Source organism: Agrilus planipennis, unplaced genomic scaffold (genome assembly GCF_000699045.2).
Source record: "Agrilus planipennis isolate EAB-ADULT unplaced genomic scaffold, Apla_2.0 scaffold32, whole genome shotgun sequence".
Classification (NCBI taxonomy): Eukaryota; Metazoa; Arthropoda; class Insecta; order Coleoptera; family Buprestidae; genus Agrilus; species Agrilus planipennis.
The window spans coordinates 1,675,690-1,696,364 of record NW_020439506.1 but is presented as its reverse complement, the minus strand read 5'-3'; the positions used below and the strand labels follow the sequence as shown (position 1 = coordinate 1,696,364).

At 32.6% G+C, this 20,675-nt stretch overlaps 2 protein-coding genes across 3 annotated transcripts in view; one reads left to right on the top strand and one right to left on the bottom strand.

Moving 5' to 3' along the window:
* The window catches only part of LOC108733673 (nephrin), a 76,592-nt gene extending 70,102 nt beyond the window's left edge, over positions 1 to 6,490 (top strand). The window contains exons 7-17 of one of the 2 annotated variants that reach the window (XM_018464937.1): positions 247 to 546; positions 609 to 745; positions 803 to 956; positions 1,017 to 1,319; positions 1,381 to 1,671; positions 1,733 to 2,020; positions 2,829 to 3,422; positions 3,929 to 4,093; positions 5,099 to 5,241; positions 5,389 to 5,599; positions 5,661 to 6,490. In XM_018464937.1, the coding sequence (XP_018320439.1) occupies positions 247 to 546; positions 609 to 745; positions 803 to 956; positions 1,017 to 1,319; positions 1,381 to 1,671; positions 1,733 to 2,020; positions 2,829 to 3,422; positions 3,929 to 4,093; positions 5,099 to 5,241; positions 5,389 to 5,599; positions 5,661 to 6,046 (2,972 nt within the window). In that variant the 3' untranslated portion in view covers positions 6,047 to 6,490. Of the gene's footprint in view, positions 1 to 246; positions 547 to 608; positions 746 to 802; positions 957 to 1,016; positions 1,320 to 1,380; positions 1,672 to 1,732; positions 2,021 to 2,828; positions 3,423 to 3,928; positions 4,094 to 4,125; positions 4,297 to 5,098; positions 5,242 to 5,388; positions 5,600 to 5,660 lie in introns of both variants that reach the window. The other variant, XM_018464936.1, reaches the window with a different exon arrangement.
* Positions 6,491 to 7,892: 1,402 nt separating this feature from the next.
* The window catches only part of LOC108733647 (serine-protein kinase ATM), a 23,479-nt gene continuing 10,696 nt past the window's right edge, over positions 7,893 to 20,675 (bottom strand). The window contains exons 11-31 of the mRNA XM_025979198.1: positions 19,008 to 19,051; positions 18,783 to 18,943; positions 18,572 to 18,722; positions 18,134 to 18,279; positions 17,164 to 17,358; positions 16,514 to 16,694; positions 16,172 to 16,458; positions 15,828 to 16,109; positions 14,988 to 15,767; positions 13,591 to 13,828; positions 13,279 to 13,535; positions 12,977 to 13,212; positions 12,025 to 12,917; positions 11,772 to 11,964; positions 11,541 to 11,715; positions 11,255 to 11,493; positions 9,962 to 10,082; positions 8,968 to 9,226; positions 8,526 to 8,640; positions 8,272 to 8,462; positions 7,893 to 8,167 (exon numbers count right to left, since the gene is read on the bottom strand). Coding sequence (XP_025834983.1) covers positions 7,986 to 8,167; positions 8,272 to 8,462; positions 8,526 to 8,640; positions 8,968 to 9,226; positions 9,962 to 10,082; positions 11,255 to 11,493; positions 11,541 to 11,715; positions 11,772 to 11,964; positions 12,025 to 12,917; positions 12,977 to 13,212; positions 13,279 to 13,535; positions 13,591 to 13,828; positions 14,988 to 15,767; positions 15,828 to 16,109; positions 16,172 to 16,458; positions 16,514 to 16,694; positions 17,164 to 17,358; positions 18,134 to 18,279; positions 18,572 to 18,722; positions 18,783 to 18,943; positions 19,008 to 19,051 — 5,326 coding nt within the window. The 3' untranslated portion in view covers positions 7,893 to 7,985. The remainder of the gene's footprint in view (positions 8,168 to 8,271; positions 8,463 to 8,525; positions 8,641 to 8,967; positions 9,227 to 9,961; positions 10,083 to 11,254; positions 11,494 to 11,540; positions 11,716 to 11,771; positions 11,965 to 12,024; positions 12,918 to 12,976; positions 13,213 to 13,278; positions 13,536 to 13,590; positions 13,829 to 14,987; positions 15,768 to 15,827; positions 16,110 to 16,171; positions 16,459 to 16,513; positions 16,695 to 17,163; positions 17,359 to 18,133; positions 18,280 to 18,571; positions 18,723 to 18,782; positions 18,944 to 19,007; positions 19,052 to 20,675) is intronic.

The window sequence follows — 20,675 nt, the reverse complement described above, 5'->3', positions numbered from 1 at the left end:
AATTTACAGAAAAACGATATTTATTGGGGACTTTGCCTTCGTATTTCGACTGCACTATACATCACATTATTTCTACATTGAGATATGTCAGATATAGTTATATTCGTTTTACACGTATATCACCTAAAGCCATACAATGCCAACTATGTATATGTATAAGCATTCGAGTCACTTCACTTCCAAAAGAAATCTCACTTCAAAAGGGACCCTAGGTCATGATTAATCTTATCAAATGTTTTGTTATAGTTTCACCTGCTCACGTAACCATTACCGGTCCAACGGAAGCTAGGGTAGGAGACGTAGTCCCTCTGACGTGCACCACTGCCAATAGTAACCCGCCAGCTGATATAAAGTGGATGGTGGGGGGTCGCCAAATGAGAAATGCCACCTCACGAACTACCGTTTCGCCAGACGGTGGTTGGATCACGATATCAAATATAACCGTCCAAGTGGAACCTAATAAGAAAAGTCTGGTCGTAATATGTCATGGGGTCAACATGCAACTTACAGAGAATGTAGTATCGACACATACAATTAATGTTTTATGTATGTGCATAATAGTAGTCAACTACTAAAGTTTCCTTACTATATCACATTTTTCCATACAGATCCTCCTAGTCAGCCTTTCATTCATGGGTATACAAAAGGCACTAGTGTGCCTGTGGGAACCGTCCAAAGAATTTCGTGTACTTCATCAGGGGGTAACCCTCTAGCAACGATGACATGGTACCGAAATGATAAAAAGGTACCCCTTACTTAAAGCAACCATAATTGAATTTAATTTGTACCATCTTTGTTTTAGATTAATTCAAAGATAAAAACTACCGAGAAGTCTGTGACAGCTGAGATAGAAATATTAACAAACTATACCGACAACGAATCTAGATATAGATGTGAAGCAACGAATCCAGCAACTGAAATACCTTTATTTGAAACCATAACCATGAGTGTTTATTGTAAGCAACACTTTCTTAACCCCTTATACGTTTTCTCATCAACGTATTATTGTCTTACAGTCCCCCCTGAAACAGTAAAGATTCGTGTGGAACCAGAAGTGTTGAAACCAGGAGTGGAAGCTACATTGATATGCGACTGTAGTTCCAGCAATCCCCCTGCAAAATTATCATGGTGGAGGGAAGGCATTCCTGTTCAAAGTATGTCTAATTCGACGAAACCCGGCCTGCATGGGGGAAAAGTTTCTTCCATCGATCTGAAACTAAACATCACTGAAGATATGAACGGAATCGTGTACACGTGTCAAGCTTCAAACGAGGTACTTCAAATATCAGCACATCAAGCTTTCCCTTTGAAAGTACTTTGTAAGTACAACACAAACGGTGTTTTCGATATTTGGATAGCTATTCAATAATTTCACTTTAGATAAGCCGGTGTTTGAGAAGAACATTGAAGAAGAAGTATATGGTATTGAAGGGGAGCCTTTAATTATAACACTACAAGCAAATGGAAATCCTACCTCAGTTACGTATACTTGGACAAAGGATGGTCTTCCTGTAGCACAAATGGCTTCCAGTTCCGGAATGGACCGCATAGTTTCCGATGGGCCTATACTAAATATAACGAAACTGAATAGACATGACGCAGGTACCTACTCTTGTGAAGCACTAAACTCTCAGGGAAGTTCCGTAGCACAAGTTAACGTCAGCGTCGAATGTAAGTTAAATTAACAGAATTATAAAAAAGTAATAAAAGATTAAATGAAAGATTATTTTAGATCCTGCTACTATAATGTCTGTGAGTGAAAATGTGGTAGTCAGTCCAGAGGAAGACGCAACATTGTGGTGTTCGGTTAGTGGGAATCCCTTAAAAGACGATACCGTTGCTTGGAAGAGAGTAGGGTTCGATTTCGAAGGAAGGGCAGTAATAACGTATGATAAGAATAATCGGACGTCGTGGTTACAAATAAAACGAGTAACACGTGACGATCTAGGCGAATTTCAATGCATTGCTCAAAATGGAATTGGAAATTCTTCTGTTAGAGATGTGATGCTCATTGTTAAACGTAAGCTGATTTTTAAAGTAAAGCTGCATTATTAATGGGACGTTAATCCGTATAATTTATTCTTGATACGATTCGACTAGCCTAGCATTTATATATTTTACCGACCCTATCGAAACATTTAACCAAATTTACACTAAAAATGCTAAATAAATAATTAAAGGAGCTTTAAAGTGAACTTTAATGAAAAAATGTTCTGTTTTAAATGCATCGTAATCTAGTTATAATACATGCGTCTTCATGTCTCATCTTTATTAGTTTCCAATTAACATAACACAAACAATTTCCACATCTACACCAAGTTGTATCATTTAATCTTACAACGCTTTCTAGGTCAGTCAATTAATGCGTAGGATAACATTTCCATCAGCCAGAAACGTCGAAAAATTAATGTCAAAGAATACATATAGCGTAACTGAGAATAATAATAGTAAATTGTATAGTTGACTGCTTTAGGACTTTTATTATTAATTTTACGTGCAAATTTTATCAATATAAGTTATAGTTTAGGTACCTACTTAGTTAGCTATACAAAAAATTTTCATAAATGTTTTTAGGACATGCAGGCATGAAAATATCTTTATTTCGAAAAAATTAATTACGTCACTTTTCAAGGTGGGGGGGTCAGTTAATTGTATAAACTTCAGTTACTACGGTTATTAATTAATTATTGTTTAATTAGATAGGCAAACTGTTTTAAAGAATAACCATATACAACTTACATTTATTAATTTATTTAAAATGAATGAGTGATATCCTTACATTGTTTCTAAATCTAATCAGCTTATAAGAAATAAGTATTTTGTTATAGATAAGCCGGAAATGGACAAAAGTCCTGCACTACAAAAATTCGCCAGTGACACCGGAAATTCTGGAAGATTAATTTGCAGGACTCGCGCTTCTCCTTTGCCTCGGTATTCGTGGGCAAGAAATGGGAGTCCTATTGCGGCAAATGTTTCCGGAAAGTATTACATGGCATTCCGACAGATAGACATATTAACATCCGAATCTATATTAATAATATCACATGTAACATCATCCGATTACGGGAATTATGAGTGCGTCGCGAAAAATGAGCTTGGATTCGCCACGAATACGCTTCGTTTGGAAATAACCTCTGCCCCCGACCCTCCGGAGACTTTAACGGTACTAAATGTTACTCACGACTCCGCCACATTGAGCTGGAGCCCTGGTTTTGACGGAGGTATGGAAGTCAGATACCGTATAAGGTATAGGAAAATAAATGAAAATGGATACAAATATGAGGACGTTACGACCCCAAATGTTACATATTATGTGATAAAAGGCCTAGAAACGGACACTGCTTACACATTTTCTATAATGGCTTCTAACAAATTGGGCGAAAGCAAATATTTGCCTGATTTAGTAACAGCAAAAACTACAAGTAAGTCTACTTTGATAAATTAATTATTTATTTAAAGAGTAGGGTTGTTTTATCTCCACAGCTATAGATCTTAAAAATGTTCTTATTTTATTTGTGAAGTTGTACTTTTTCGGGAGCATTAACAGTAAACTTTTAGCATGCAACGGAATGGTGCGAATTTGTACTTCTACTCAAGGGTAGTCGCCGTTGTTTGTTGGTGGAGTGGGTTCGCACCCTGCTGCAGCATTACACAGTGATATTATTTAAATACGCAATCGAAAAGTTCATTTAAGTAAATATTAAATAAACACAAGTGTACACACTTTTTTTAATAAGATTCATTTTATAGTTTACAAGAAAAATTACAGCAATTATAAGTGTTAATAAGTGCAATATAGTCCTATATTTTGGAGATAAACATGTCCATTGATTATCACAGCTACTAACACTCTTACCGCTTTCTTTTTCTTTGCTTAAAAAATTTATCGCTTTTACTAATGCTAACTGACTTTAATTTTTACTAACAGATAAAGTTCCTTCTCCGTATCCCTCCCAAAGCAACGACGCAAGTTTCAAAGATTTCCCAGGCATTCTTTTGATAATGGGAACGGTTTTTGGAACGGCACTAATACTTCTAAACGTGTTACTAATAGGCTGTTGTTTACATCGAAGATCAAAAAAACGATTGCGAGGTAATTTTCCCTTTCTATTCTCTTTATTACAGCTCACGTTACCGACACCGTTGAAAAGGTTATTCCAGACGATTTATTAGAAAAACAAGATCTACCGCGTATCGTCATTATAACAGTTTCAGTCATAGGAGTCGTTCTTTTATCAATTAATATCGGCCTCGTTGCTGGTTGTATATTCAAGAAACACGCAAAACGTATACGAGGTTTGTTTTTAATCACACTTTGTTTTTTATTATATGTAAAACCTATGTATAATATTAATGATCTTAATTACCTCATAAACCCATTAAACCCAAATTAAAGTGTATTTAGGCCAGTCTAAATGCATTTTTTGATGTAAAAAGTTTTAATGGCACTCATAGTATATCACTATGTAAAGTGGGTTCTAGGGTGTAAAATTTCAAAAATGGCCCCAATAAATGTCAATATGCTCGAAAAATTACTCAGGCGCTAATAGGGCGGGGTAGATAGGCCTATGTAAGAGTACTTGTCAGAATATTGCAAATTGTAACTGTGCAAAAACTATGAGTTCGACAGGATACCTTTTTGGCTTAATTATTGAGTATAATGGTCACTACTTTTCTTGAAAGGTTGATGCTGAAAACATTTAATTATCAAAGTTATGAATTTTTTAAATATTACATTTTCTTCAGAGGTTATTCACGCTTTTAGCGATAATAATTGCTTTAACTGAGGCATTTCAAATTTTATTTTATCGATTTTGCAACTCTCAACTCTGGTGGCATTACGATTATTTTGGCAGTTTTCGAGATGGGAAATGCGAAAACCGAGACAAAATTGCAAACAGCAATGTTCATACACTATTTAAAAGAACTGACATTTGTTGGTATCCTGGTACCTCTTTAACATTGCTGTTAAACATTTTTACCAAGATTAAATACGTATGTGCTATAATGATTGGACTTATTGTTACTAAATAAGCGAGTAACAATTTGATAATTTATTTGTCTATTAGTTTATTTCACTTTTTTTATTCGTATTTAGAGCAAAACAATCAAAACAGCAAATCAGCCACCATAGAAATGTATGCACCGAGCAGCTATAATGACACCGTTACTGGGGAAACGTTATCATCCCTTAGTGAAAAAAGCGAAACATACAGCAATGAAGGAAGCAACGATTACGTTGTAAGTTTAAGTTGTAAAATAGTAACTTAATTCAATGTAAGTGAAATATATATAAAATACTTCATAGTTAAGGACACTGGCTGTAAAAGCCTACTCTCCACCAAAAGGTTACTTATTATTTAAGGCAATTTTCTTTGCTAATTACAGGACGATAATCGTAAACAGGCAACCAGTACATATTTGATGGAACACCAAGATTATAATGCAGCTTATACTGCATATCCTGGTTATGAAATGCAAATACAACCGAGTATGCTAAAAACACATACGTTACCTCACCCCCACCATCAGCAACACATAGATAAAACTAGACCCAGGGACGATCAAAATTTACATTACCACACAGGAAATCTTTCAGGTAGTTTTATTTTTCAATTTGTTCTGTCCGATCAATATTTGATTTAATTTTTATTTCTTAGCCAAGTCATCTTATATAAGCGCCCCCTCCCCGGCTCCTCCCGCCGACGGTTCGTATTTTAACGTTGCTGACAGGTACCTATCTTATCCGCCGTCTTTAGACTTTCCCAATCACGATCACCACCATCATCGGGCCCCGGGGCCTCCGGCGGTCCCACCTTTTCCCCAACACGTTGCTCTCGCGCCGTCGCCACTTCCGGTAACGCAAAACGGCTCCTTGATACGTGGTGGAGGTCAAAAAGGTCTTGGAACTGCATCTACCGTTCCGCCACCGGATGTTTTACATAACACGAGTCAGGGAGCGCAAAATATTTCGCAGAAGAAACAGGAAATGTCAAGTTTCGGTTATTACAGTGCAAACGAACCGCAGGACGGACATCTTGTTTGAAATGCGGTCGAAGAAACTCTCGAAAGACTTTAAAAAGAAAAACACGTATGTTTAAAGTACAAAAAGGTCGTACCGTAACAAATTGTTTGCTTGTTGATGATGGTGTTTACAAAGATGGTATTCAAGACTCATTTAAGAAAAAGTGAAATGTTTTTAATCGTAGGATAGACGACAAGAGGTCATTTAACGTTATTGATTATTGTGTAAGAATTGTTGCAGATATTTTTGATCCGTTTTTTCTTCAAACAGAAAAACAAGAATAATAACTGATAGGGTGAAAGAAAAAAATAATAAATAATCGTCGACAGTACTAAGCAATACGATTAAATTAATCTTATTGCATTTGTTAATAAACGATTGTCGTTCTCTGTGTATGTACTAGATGCTAAAATGTGATCTGAAACCTAGCAATATGTGTGAAATAAAGAAAAACGTTGCATTACTTCGAAATACCTTTAAATGTTACTCTTGGGGTAAGTAACACTGTAACCAAGAGTTGTAAGTATATCTATCAATAAACAACAGGTCAATAGAAGAAGCAATAGAGTTGTTTCGTGAAAAGTCATTCTTTTGTTGGTGTTGTCCAATTTCTCGCACTAAATAAAATGTTGTTTATTGAAAAAAAAAAAGATGAAATATTTCAAAGGGAGTTGATTTTTCTGGTGCGCAATATTTTTTGTAGTTGTTGCCAAGAGAATAAGCAATTTGTGATCAATTGTGTAGGAAAAATATGTTTTATTAGTTTGCTTTTTACATTATTTTTTTTATTATTGCTAGTCTAGCAAAGACGCCAAAGTTATTACGGTTTAAGTACGATTTTTAATTAGGAAGGAAAACTGTAAATATTTTTTTATAAATACTAAATCCCAGTTAAAACTGCTTCATTAACTAATTAATTGTCACTGATATTTCTACTGGTGGTATTAATTGTAAGCCAATACATAACTGGTGACTGATGAATCAATTTACATGAATGACAGTGAGTATTATTATATATAAACACATTTACTTTTTAAACATGGTCAATTTTTTAAATTAAACTGTTAGAAGGGGGGAATACAATTTAATTTTTTTTATCGTTAGTGCTGCGACTCCGTTTAACACTTCAAATGATGATGATGCATACCTTCCGTCTTTGTTAGTATTTAAATAGGTGTAAAAGTGCCTTTTCAATAAGAAATTGATACAATCTTTTGATTATCATCAATGCCATTTAATAAAAACGACTCAGTGCTGTAATAAAACGTTGCAAAGTAAAAATAATTAAAAAAAATCAGAAGCTGTGTGAATAATTAAAAAAAAATGTTGTCAGGCGATACATGTGACTGCCGATGCGATGTATTCACCACGAAAAAGAGATAAAAATTAAAAACAATAATGTAACGATTGATCGTAGTAATGTAATAAATAAATAATATTGCATGTGCAATGCATCGGTAATCAGTATCTATATACATATTTATTAATCGTGTATATTTTAAATATAAATAATTCAGTCCACTAATTATTGTCCTAAATACATACTGACTGTTCTCACTATTATTATGATTATTATTAATTAATTAATTAATTATAATATACCATGTACATTTTGAGCTAATTATATACTCATTATGTTAAAACGACCTGCTTTTTTATTTTGTAACTAGCTAATTTCTACGACTATCAAGTCAGTCGATTGTCGTTGTACAAAATAAAATTATGCGTGAAGATAGAATCAAACTCTTTAAGTATGAGCTTCGTCCTTGGACGTAATTTATGCACTTACATTTTCTTCGAATGAATAACACAAGACAGTGGATTATAAAATAGGAATAACAAAACTTAGGAAAAGAAAATGCCTTCATAAGAAATTAAAAATATATATTTGTAACTGGAACAAAATCGTTAACATAAGAAAGCGTAAACTGTTTACTACAAAAAACACTTATTTGTATAATTATAAATACGCTTGCCACCCGCTAAACAACCTGCTTAGATTGGCAGGATCTCTGGCTTGCTGTATTAATTTTTCAACTTGATCTTCAACACTTGTGGCACTACCCTCCTCAGTACCTTTTAATTTCTGACGAAGTCTCCACAATACTCTTTCAGCCATAATATTCAAAGACGCGGAATTATCTAAAACATAATTTTAATGTGCGCCAATTATAATTGATACACGATGGGTATAGTTGCTACGTTATACACTATTAATAAATATTTAACAAAAGCAAAAAAATCACCTGAGTTAGGACTTGACTCTTTGGTATTATGGTGACTTTTCTCCAACTCAACGTCTCGACTAAATTGTCTACTATACGCTTGGGAAGGCGTTATGGACCAAGCATATAAAGGATCATAAAGAAGGACCTCTAAAATGGCCACTATGGTTTCTGAATTATTTCTAAGGACCTCCATTGTATTTTCACAAGATCTAAATTTAAAAGAGCATCATTCTAATTAACAAAAACAACATATAAAAGCCCAAACATAGTACTTTCGAAATACTCCTTCAATTCCGCAGATACCCATTCCTGACACAATATCTCTGGTGAGTCTGAAAGGGACAGTTTCTGGAGTAGGAAGAACTTTCCCTTGCTCAAATGCAATCCCTAAAAAATATTCCATATGCATTTTTATTTACTGGCATTAAAATTATTACCTACATTTTAAGGAGGCTTCACATATCACGAATAAAACGAAAGAGAGACAAGGCGCAACAACACACATTCACAAAGGACATATTAACGTATACATGAATGATATCGATAAGGTGTTTGACAACTTTTATAATCTTTTTTATGTATTATACATATTATTTTTTATTCCGTAGTGTAAAAGGAATACATTTTGAAATGAATGTTTTTTTGCTGTTTAAACATTTAAAGCAACTCAAAAATTACAATTTGTTAGGAAGAGCGAACATAAAAAATACTTACCAAAATCAATGTGAATCACCTCTGCTGTCTTTTCGTTGATAAGAATATTCTGCACGTGACGGTCCCCAATTCCCAAGATGTAGCCACACATGCTGGTAGTAGCGACGCTGTGTGTATACGCCTGTCTTTTCTCATACCAGGTGGATGGTTCCGGAAAATATTCTTCAAAGAATTTAAAGAAAATCGGGCGAAAATGTTCACATATATTGAGAAATATTTTCAGCTTGTCTGCATTGGACAACTTTGTCTTCGCTGCGTTCTATAAAGGAAAAAAAAGGTAACGAGCATGTATTAGTCTATACGCGTAAGAAGAAAAAATTTTTTAGATAGTATAATGTAATATATGTAATAATATATGATATAATGGATCCGGACCATAGGTTCACTAGCNAAATATTATGAGCTGTTATTTTTTCCGAGTAAAGCCCTTATATGCCTCTATAACGTTTACAAATTTGATTCAAATCGGCTAAGCCGTTTTTGAGAAAAAAAATATTTTCCGATTTTTGGCTTTTTGGATTTATTCAAAAAACAAAATAGATAGAGCTCTAAAATTTTCAGGATTAACGCACCTCATTAGTACAAATATACCCTCAAAAAATAATCCAGACATCCCTCTGGGGCCGATTTACTATGCTTATCGTCCTATGACCATTATCAAATCATTATATTTTCGATGATCTTTGATACGTATTTAGGACCTTAATGTGGGTAAAAGCTTGTAATTTATTTACAATTAGTTATTTCCTTAATTAAAATTAATCGAAGCTTTCATTAGTTTCATTTCAGGGGTGAATTATGAACATGTGCAGCGATTTTGCAGAATTTATAAAAAGCTCTTTTTTCCAAAACAAATTTAAAATTCTATTTATGGTTCTACCTATTGATTTTATTGTTGAAAGCTTCATGGAACTGGTAGAAAACTTGAAATAGGAAACTTTTTTTGGCTCATACTCCAAACGGTATTATGTACATATTTACAAATGCAAAATACATCGCACGATCTGTAACGGTCACTCATAGGGATTACATACACCAATAGGAGACTTATGTCAATGATGTTTTTGTACATACCCATGTAGTACCAGTTCACAGCAGTTGTATCTACCCTTAAACTAATTAAGTAGTAGATGGTGTAATTATGTAACTACCTACACATTTGACTTCTCTCAAAAAGCTCAAAAACAATTTCTATTCATTGTATAATGTTGTTATACTTGAAGATAGTCAAAAAATCGTATACGTAGTTTCTTTAGTGTAGTAGTTGCTTTGTAAATTGTGTTTTATAAATTTATTCCTAAATATCTCAAAACAAGTCTCTAAATCAGTGGTTTCCAACCTGTGGGGCGGGCCCCCCTGAGACTGTTACAAGGGCGGCATGCAGCTGTTTCCAAAATATCATTTTCGAATACAAACCAAAAAAGAATACAAACCAAAAAAGTCGAATAGGTGTCAACAAAATGAATCAACAAAATACGTATACGTAATCCACAATCCTCGCCGAGAATTTTTCGGGTACAAATGCTAAAACATCCATCTATTTTATGTATATTTTGGAGCCCATTAAATAAATTATAATATCAGTCGAGTATTTATGAAATTAGATTGCTAGAAAAATTAAGGGGGCGCAACAATTTTTTTTTAAAGGGGGGTGCAGGTACAAAAAGGTTGGAAACCACTGCTGTAGAGCAATAACAATAAAACAGGTGCGACTCAGTACACATGAAAGAAGTGAAACTTCTTTGGCGATCTCTATACCTTTATAACGAATAAGTAATGATTGGTGAAAGAAAAAGAAAGTACGAGAATTTTAAGGTTTTTTATTTTCCAACATATTTTATCTTTAGGCCACCTAAGGAGTATTACATTAATACGTTTTTATGTAATTCAATAACAAAGACATGGTCAAATTTTTTTCGTTTCCGTTTATTTTTCCAAGTGCTTAAGAAACCGTAAACTATCAATAACTGCAAGGAATTAGAATTAATACATAATAATACTCACTCTGAATAAATATTAATTGTTGTTAACTAAACATTTATTGTAATATAACTGCACAGATATAACCAAAAAATTAATTTAGCACTAGTATAGTGAATATACATTATACTATAATATATGAGATGCCGGTCACTAAAACCTGGTTGTAATACCTATATGCGCATGCGCGTCTTTTTATTCTCATAGCCTATCGCTTCGCGAGATAAAACGTGTCGTTTCATGACCTTGAAATTTTACCCTCATCTAGCCCAAAGAAGTTTCCCTTAAAAAAAAAGATATTAACTGCTAAGTAATATCTGCTAACCTTAAAGCCATTTCCAGGAAATTCTCTCTTTCTTTGTAAGTGCTCTGAATTTCGTCTTCATCAATATCACTTTGTTTTTTATACAAAGTCAATGTCCTATTTTCATCTTGGGTGATATTTTTTTTCTGTAATTTCTGTTGTATAAGACTAACAGTTACTCGACACTTTTCCATGTTTTTGATCTTCTGCTCGAATTCTGATGATTTTATATAAGCTACGACCTATTTTCTTTTTAGCTTAAGTAACAATTCTATTTATTTTTTATTACCTGTTGATACTTAAAGTCACAATGTCTTCCTAAAATGTCGTAGATTTCAAATAAATTTTCATGATTATAATCAATCTTCTTCAGTTCATCTATTGATTTCAGAAGATATTCTGAGGCTACAGAATTACTTTCAATCATCCATGTTCCATACAGTTTCAAAGCGTCAGAGTGCAATCTGAAAAATCATTAATTTACTTGTTTTATAAATAACGGAAAATCCCCCTATCTTACCTTGGATATTCACTGGTGACATTTAAGAGACTCCTTAGTCTTGACATAGCTGTGGACTTATCTTTGTACCACCATAGTCGTACATCTTCCAATGCTATCTGATATTTAGTTATCAAATCTAAGCCTTGTATGTATTTTAATTCACTCAAAGCTCTCTTTGATACGTTTTCATATCCTTCTTTTCTTGCATACTCTGCAAATTGCTCAATATTATTAAATTTAGTTACTAGATAAATTATATTTAATGATATACCGGCCAATTTAAGATTAAAATCTGAAACAACATTTTTAAGATCACTTCTTCCACTTGATATTTCATCTTTTAATAAAATTATACGTTGGGCTTGGATCAGCTCAAAATATTCAAAATCGACGAGATCCATCTCCTTGCTACTTTTCCAACTATTTATATTTTTTTTTCCGAAGTCTTCAAGTTCTTCTAAGCATCTTAGACGCGTTAATATATCATATATACTCTTACAAGTGACTAAATTTAATTTTTTCAACTCTTCGATCAGAATTTTTCTAGCTCTATTCAAATATTTATCCAGAGAATTATTGTCTTTTTCGTGCAGTGCTTTCAATGCTAAATAATGTTCTTTATTAAAGTCTATAACAGTCTTCTCGTCCATTTTATCGCTTTCGGATATGGACCAATCGTTTAAACGCCATGCACATTCGTATTGCTGATTTTGATCGTTCCGACACAATAACGGAATCTGCATTAAGCTACTTTTTTTTAAAGCTCTTGTAAGGTCAGGTAGTAAGTTAAAGGAACTATCACTGTGAGACATTTTAATGTCGTATTGTAATGCTACTTGGTCCCATTTCTGCATCTGTTCAAAAATCTCAAAATCTTCCAAATTAAATGTAATGTAACTTAAAGCATTGTGGTCGCCTATTTTATTGAAACTTTCTTTTAAAATGTTTTGTACTATTTTTTGAATTTCTGATTCTTCGTATGTAATGATTGTATAAAGAGGGGTGTCGTTTGAATATTGGACGATTTGTTGATTTTTACTTATTTCACTTAGTCTTTTGTGGCTCCAAAACTCAATGAATTGCAATGCCGAAAAGTAAAAGGAACAGTAATTTGCAGCTTTAGCAATATGTAAATAATTGAGTTCCAAATCCTGATTTGGTTTTCTTAAAGTAATAAAAATTAGAAGTTTAATTAATAATAATTAACATGTAATGTAGCATACTTCTTATTAATGTTGTATTTCTGCAATTCTATCAAATGGACTACTTCTAAAAGACATTTTATTGCATCTTGGTTTAAAACGATGTCATTTTTATCATAATTTTCCTTTAAAGTGTGAGTCCAATGCTTTTCAAAAAACTTTCGAATTTGCGACGACAGAACATCGATGAAAACGTCTTTACTAAAATTTAAGATGAAAACAACAAGTAAAGGGAACATATTTTGGGCAAATTCAATCTAAAAAAAACATTAACTTTTATAATAAAGAAGTAATATTATTGAGAAGTATTGCGTTTATCTTACTTTAACTTTGCATAAGGGAAGTAGTTGTTGGAAGTAACACTTTTCAAATGAATTTATAAGGGCATAAATCAAGTCTAGTATCCATTTGGAAAAGTAACTATCTGTGGGACACCACAAATCGTCTCTATCAATAAGCATTTTAAACGAAGAAATGTTTACAATACATTTTGAAAGATCTTTTGCTTTACTAATTGAAACAAACGGTTGGAAATAACGACGATTAATTTTTTCATTGTTAACAAATTCCCTATCATACGCTAAAAAACAATACTATGTTCAAATACAATTGTTAAAATGTGTATTTTGTTTTACCCAAAGCTTTTTCACCATCCTTCGACGCCAATATTTCATAGAGAGCAGTACAAGTGGCTCGAACTATTTTAATATCTTTATCGAACAAATACTGAGACAGCAAGGACAATGCAGAGCCTGCCACGTAAACGCTGTAAGGTTCGAAAACATCTTTGTATTTTTTTTGAATGTCCAAAGTTACTATAGCCAAGTTTGCAGGCCCCAATTCACCCAAACATCGAGCGGCTTCAACATTCGCCTAAATGTACGTATATATATATGACACATATATGTATATATCACAGTGTATGGAAGTTATAATAGGCTCGACAATGGAATCCAAATTCTCCACATGTCAGGTCAAATATCAAATCCAAGTAAGGATAAAAAATGTGTTTATAGCTAATCAAAATGAAAATAACACTTCAAAATTTTCACACACTTTTTTAAGAGTAACAATTTTCATCATTCTTGACTTCATCAGACTTCGAGTACTTACTATCAACGTTACAATATATTGTAGGTAATATGAAGATTGGAAAAACTTTGGCGGTTGTTGTAGAACAAACAGAATAGCTTAAAACCCCAACGCCAAAACACGACACTGTAGTTGTCCGAAGCACTTTTCGGTAACAAAGTTACCTTCTTCAGGGACTGAAGTAAACTCAGTAACTACAGTGTCGTGTTTTGGCGTTGGGGTTTTGAGCTATTCTGTTTGTTCTATATTGTAGGTGTTCATGTACAGTGTTACTAGGGTTACTTCGGAACATATTCAAAAGTGGGGAATTAGTACATTCTGTTTGGTCGTTTAGCAATATATCTAATTGTATTTATTTATTTCGAAATTCTCTAGTAATGTAAGTTTATTTCCTTTGATTTGGAAGAAAATAAACTTATATAGACCTGATAAAGGGCTAGCGGTCTGATCCGTAAGAAGAGTTCACATTAAACCTTTGAAACATTTAAAAACGATTTCTCCTCTTTTGTTATAAGCACTATTATTATTTTTGACGTGTAACACCTTACTGCTCAGTATATGCGTATATGGGCTATTGGAGTTAAGAGGGAGATGCGCGCGCTGTTCAGTCAATCCTGCCTATAGTCGGCGCATCAAAAGACAGAGGAACAAAAGGAAAAAGAAAAAGAAGACAGTGTTGCGTTGTTCCTTATACGAATTCATTTATGAAAATTACTTGGACAAAAAAAAATGAGATTAATTTCTCTAATGTCGCGTTAATTAATCCATTTAAAATTGATAAATAAAATATTAACAAGTCAATATGGCTCGTTACCGGGGTTAGATGTTACATGTTTTATTTTTTTTTTCTATTCATCGTCTAGGGAAAGGAAACTGACCACGTAGACTTTATGGGACGCACTTAGTAACTTATTAGCACGATTAAGAAAATTATACTTACATCGTTATTATGCGATGCGCACAGTCGAACCAAAACGTACACAAGCCTATGTAAAGCATTGTGTTCATAGTCTTCTGAAAACCCCCTTAAAAGTTGCGCTTCTTCATAAAGATCTTCAAGTTCCTTTCTCTTTTCCAATATTTGCCTTCTAAGTTGTACAATCCCTTGTATACAAATGTTATTTTCTTTACTGATCAGTAGAAAATCTTGTATATTTTCTTTTAAGGAACATCTTTTAATTCTTTGTTCAATCTTGTTGTAAATTGGCAACAAACACTTGAATTTTTCAACATTATCAGGGAGGGGATCCAAAATTTTAATGTCTTCTTGAAAATGAGAGATCACTGTGTGTAACAACTTGATGCATTCTTCAGAGAGTTTTTCGTTTCGTGTCGTAGAATGAATCACCATTGTGCCGATTATTGAAGGCAAAAGTTCTTGTAAATGTTCATGATTATTTGTTATTATTTTGGAAATAGTTTTTCGAAAGTATTTGCAAACGAATATTTTCAAAGAATCACCACTTTCGTTAAAATTAATTAAATGAAGTAGAGTGTAACATACTTCTTTAATAATATATTCTTTCAAATCTTCGATTTCACTTAAATGATCAAGTAAAATGTTAACGTAGACGGTGAATTTGAAAAATTCGAGTATTTTATCTTCCGTATAGGGAGCAAAATGGATGCACGTTCTTCTTTGAAGTAAAATCATCTGAAGTTTTGACGGAAATTTTTTGGAACAGAAAGATACAAACGATTCAGAACTTAGGAACTTTACCTATAATGTACATAAAAATTAAATATTGTTTATATAAGTCACTATGTTTTGTTTACATACTTCTAAAAGATTCAGCACCTTTAATAAAACATTTAATGAATAAAATGGTTCATTAGGTTCAGGTAGAAGAGAAATAACATTAAACTCATTTCGAAGATAAGGTTCATCATGAGCATATCCAATAATATTGCCAATAATCACGTGGAGATAGTCAATAACGGTATTTATTATTATTTCAGAACCAAATTGCTCCATAACATGTTCATAAATTTCTGAACACGTTACATTTGTGCTTGTTATTACAGAAAATAAGTAGTTTATAACGATATTTGGCAGACATTCCTAAAAAAATGTATCAAATTTGCCAAGGTTTCTAATTATTATAGATTTTCTACTTTTTGTACCTTTATTATGTTGTTAACAGCAATACCTGCATGCTGCGAAATATTATTTAGTATATCCGTTTGTTTATGTTGTAGAAAGACATGCCCCATATTTTTTAAAAAATTTTCATTGAATTCTTTTACGTTCTTACATTCCAATAATCCATACGGAAATTTTTGAATGTCCATCCCATCTTTGGACCAATTCAAAATTAAATAGTCGACGTATGGTTTCAAGAACGAATAAACATTATTTGAATTAAAGAAATATGAAACTAGATTTAGTGCATTTCTTAAATGTGTTGCATCTAAAATGTTTCTTTTAATAAACTGTGCAAGGTTACAAAAAGTAGAGAATATTACCTATTTTTCTTGAATAAGTCAATTTTAACAGAGAAAACAGCGCTCTTTTTCTACACACTGTACTTGAAACAATAACAGTACAAAATGTCAGTAGAGCTGTCATGGTTCTTGAGACTTCTTCGTCTATTTTTCTATCACTATTAGTAAGCAATGTTTCGTCCACTATAAAAACTTCATTTACCTATTAATTAAAAAACAAACGAAATTCTATGAAACTGAACTAAATAAAACACTATAACCCGAAATTCCACATCAAACGTATTAAACCTTAATAACGTTCTGTGTAGAATTTTTGGTTGTAGTGTTTTGTTTTTTAAATGAATACAGTATACATTTGATTGTGTGAACATCGCATAAAAGAAACTCTGCAAAATATCAACATTAGTGTGAAGACGCTTTAGTAACCCAGTGGGCAGAAGAGAGTAACGTTGACATTACTGACCTGATGGATCGTCATCAACCGCAACAATATTCTATGCATTTGAAGTCCATGTAATAGAATCTCCCTAAAGTCGGTGAAAGATTTACCTTATGTGCATAGCATTTGCTAATACGAACAAATTGATAAATTTTTATTTTTTCGATTCACACTATCAAGTATCTACTGTATATTACAACTAGAAATTTAAAACAGACCATAATAAACTAACCTGTCTATTAATAATTGTAAAACAGACTTCTTGTTGATGTTGAATGTTTTGAACAGAAGGTCCACGATCATCAAATAAAATCATTAAATTTTTTATTGCTGCGATTCTAACTTCTTGATAGTCATGTTTTAAAAAGTTCAACATGTTATGGGCAACACAGGTATCATCATTAAGCCATGCAAAGGATATATCCCACTAAAAACACGATTTGTAAATGTATAAAAAAAAATATGTTACGATCGCACCCGCTTATCATTTTGAAGCAGAACTACGTTTTTCTTGGCGGCCTAGAGAATTAAATGGCGTAATTAAAACAAGTAAATTGGATATATTTTCTTTCTTTCTTTCTGCAAGCAGGGAGAGAGATATCCACTAACACACTCGGTTTTTGGTCTGCGTTGCCAGACTTTTTTAGACAAAAATTTTTAGGGCTAGCATTGTACCAAATGGATTGTTGTTATTTAAAGGTTACTTGCAGCATGAAAATTTCTTTAAATACGTGTGAATAAGTAAAGAAAAACAAAATCTTTTTTGCGCCAAATAATTTTTTTTTTGTTTAAACATTCTTTTTTAGCCATAAGAATCTTCGGGGAAACATAACGAAATTTCGGTAAAAAGTACGAAAAGCTTGGATAGTCATGCAGGTCTTTATTTCCTCTTCCAAACGCATACTCGATGATCATGTGGATTTTCTGGAAGGACGTGGTACGATGGGAAACTAACTTTAAATTTCGTCTAATTTTTGGTAGTTATACTACCACATTTGAAAGTTAAAAGTACTTTTAATAAATTAAATTACTTAGGGAGAAAAAAGTATAAATAAAACCACTTGTCCTTGCACTGTCATTATTTTCTTATATTCATTCTGGCTACATACTTTCAAAGTATGGCATGTTGTTATTGCACTGTTTAATTCTCTAAACTGGGAAAGATGTACTTCTACTTTAAAATCAATATTACAAATTCTTACCTTTATCACTAATCCCAAACAATTGACTAACTTGACACATACACTCGGTCCATAGTTTGTGTAACAATTAAAGAAAGGTTTTAATATTTCAGCAGCGCTAACTTTTAGTTCTTCCGATTTAGAATCGATGGTGTGAGGATAAAAATCTGTAAAATTAAAATGAAATTTACAGAATTAAGTGCAAATTAAGACAATTATTACTTATCAGTATAGCATATAGGGTCCTAGGTATATATATATACAGAGTACCACAATGTTTTACAGATCTATATTTTATCACTGTATTCAATTTCGTGTCAACACTACATTATAAATTTGCCGCGTCATTTTGGAGTGAAAATGGTGGGTTTGCTGTACTCTATGTATCTAGGGACCCTATATTTGTAGTAATTCAGGTGTTTATGTTACTATTTATTTAGAAATAACAAAAAAACTTACCATACCACAACTTCAATAAAGTAACTGCTGATTCATTGTTCCTATAATAAATTTTACAAATATTGCTAAAACAAGTGTAGGCACTTTCCAAAGTATTTTCGGAAATAGCGCCTATTTTACATTTAGTTAACGATTCCAGTACCATTATTGCCTAAAACGATCGTATTTTAATTATTTGCTATTAACTATCGTTATCCGAAAGTTGTAGTACCAAATTGTAATCTTGAGACAGTTCGAACTCATACGGATAATCAAGGAAAGTTTCTAGAGCTTTCAATTGAGTATTATTTAGAGCAGACAAGTGCGAATTAGAAAAATAATCGCAAAGTGCTTGTTGACAGGCTTGCAGAACGTCAAAATCGCTTCTGCTATCTATCACACAAAAACAAGTACTCTAAGTAGTAGCATGTATTACAAGAAAAAAATCTATACATACCATCTTCATTTTTATCTGCATCATCAGAATTCACGTTATCGANGTACGTACGTACGTACGTACGTACGTACATACACACATCATCAAAAAAATTGGCTAGCATGCTACTAATATGTTAAAACGTGGAAATATAATGAAAATTCCGATTTCACTTTTCGACCCAATTACAATAACTTCCTAATGGGAAGTTAAAAATAAATTACTTGTCAGAAACTTACATCAATGTCCTTCCTGCACTTTGAAACTGAGTAATCATCTTTGTTATATCGACGGTGAGCTCCTTGTTTATCTTCATCTCCGATAAGATAGTTTCCCAGGGGAACAGAGTTTTCAACCCAGTGTAATACCCCACTTCTTTGAGACAGAGGAACCACCTAGTATTATAAATTAATTACAAAAATCTTTGTTTTATGTACCTACAAAAAATGTTTGGAAACAAACCTTATAGGTTTTTATTCTCAGTCTTTGTTTAAAAGTTTTTTTGTTAGATGTTAAAAATTCATTCATTATATCAAAAACTTGTTGCATTACAGCATCCTGTCTTAGATCATCTTTCCCTTTTACTAGCATATGCCTAGTAATTCCGTCTGTCCCCATACAGGATATTTTTTTTGGTGCATTTATTCCACCAACATTAGTGAAGACATCAGAGAAAGATACAATGCCTGCACAAAGAATAACGTATTTTTAATAACAGGAAGCCTTAAAACGTTGATTATTTGCTTACCAATAATATTGGAGTAATCATTACATTTGCTGATGGGTAATTTATAAGTAGGAACCATGACGTCTTCGAAATTTTTTATTCTCCTTATGCGACAGCTACTTTTGATACTAAAATTTTTGCCAACATTTATGCAGGAACTGGCGTTTAAATAGGCCAATTCTATCAGAGAGGCTGATACCAGCTCCATTTTTGTAACAAGACTACCAATTGAAGAATTCTTAAGCTTTTGTAGCAACTTCTGAGCTCCTTTTATCCTTAATGAGTCCGTATCTTTTTTCTTCTCCTTTTGCTGATAAATTTTGTCTTGACTAGCATTTGCTAATGCCAATACCAAAGGGATTGTATGGTGAGGATGATCTTTGGCACACCTTTCTTAAATACAATTATTATTTACAATTAAAAAGTTTACTTTTAAGTTAAAAACGCACTTACCCACTATTTGGAAAACTAAAGTACTAAAGTTATCGTCGTTTGGATTTAAATGGGGAACAAGTTGAGGTAAAATGGGAATGTATTTATAAGTCGGAATTTTGAGAAACTTAGATGTTATTTTATTAATAATGTCTGAGTTTCTGTTTTCTAGCCAAAGGGATAGTAATCTGAACATTCGTAGATCGTTTGATTGACTTTTTTCTAGATTTTGCAAGTAATATCTGAAAGAAAAATAGAATTTAAATTTAAAAAAAACAGGTAAAAAACAGTACACATGAAAGAAGTGAAACTTCTTTGGCGATCTCTATACCTTTATAACGAATAAGTAATGATTGGTGAAAGAAAAAGAGAGTACGAGAATTTTCAGGATTTATGTTTTCCAACATATTTTATCTTTAGTCCACTACAAGGAATTAGAATTGATACATAATACTCACTCTTAAATAAATATTAATTGTTGTTAAATAAACATTTACTGTAATACACCTTGTGGTCAACGGACTTAATGT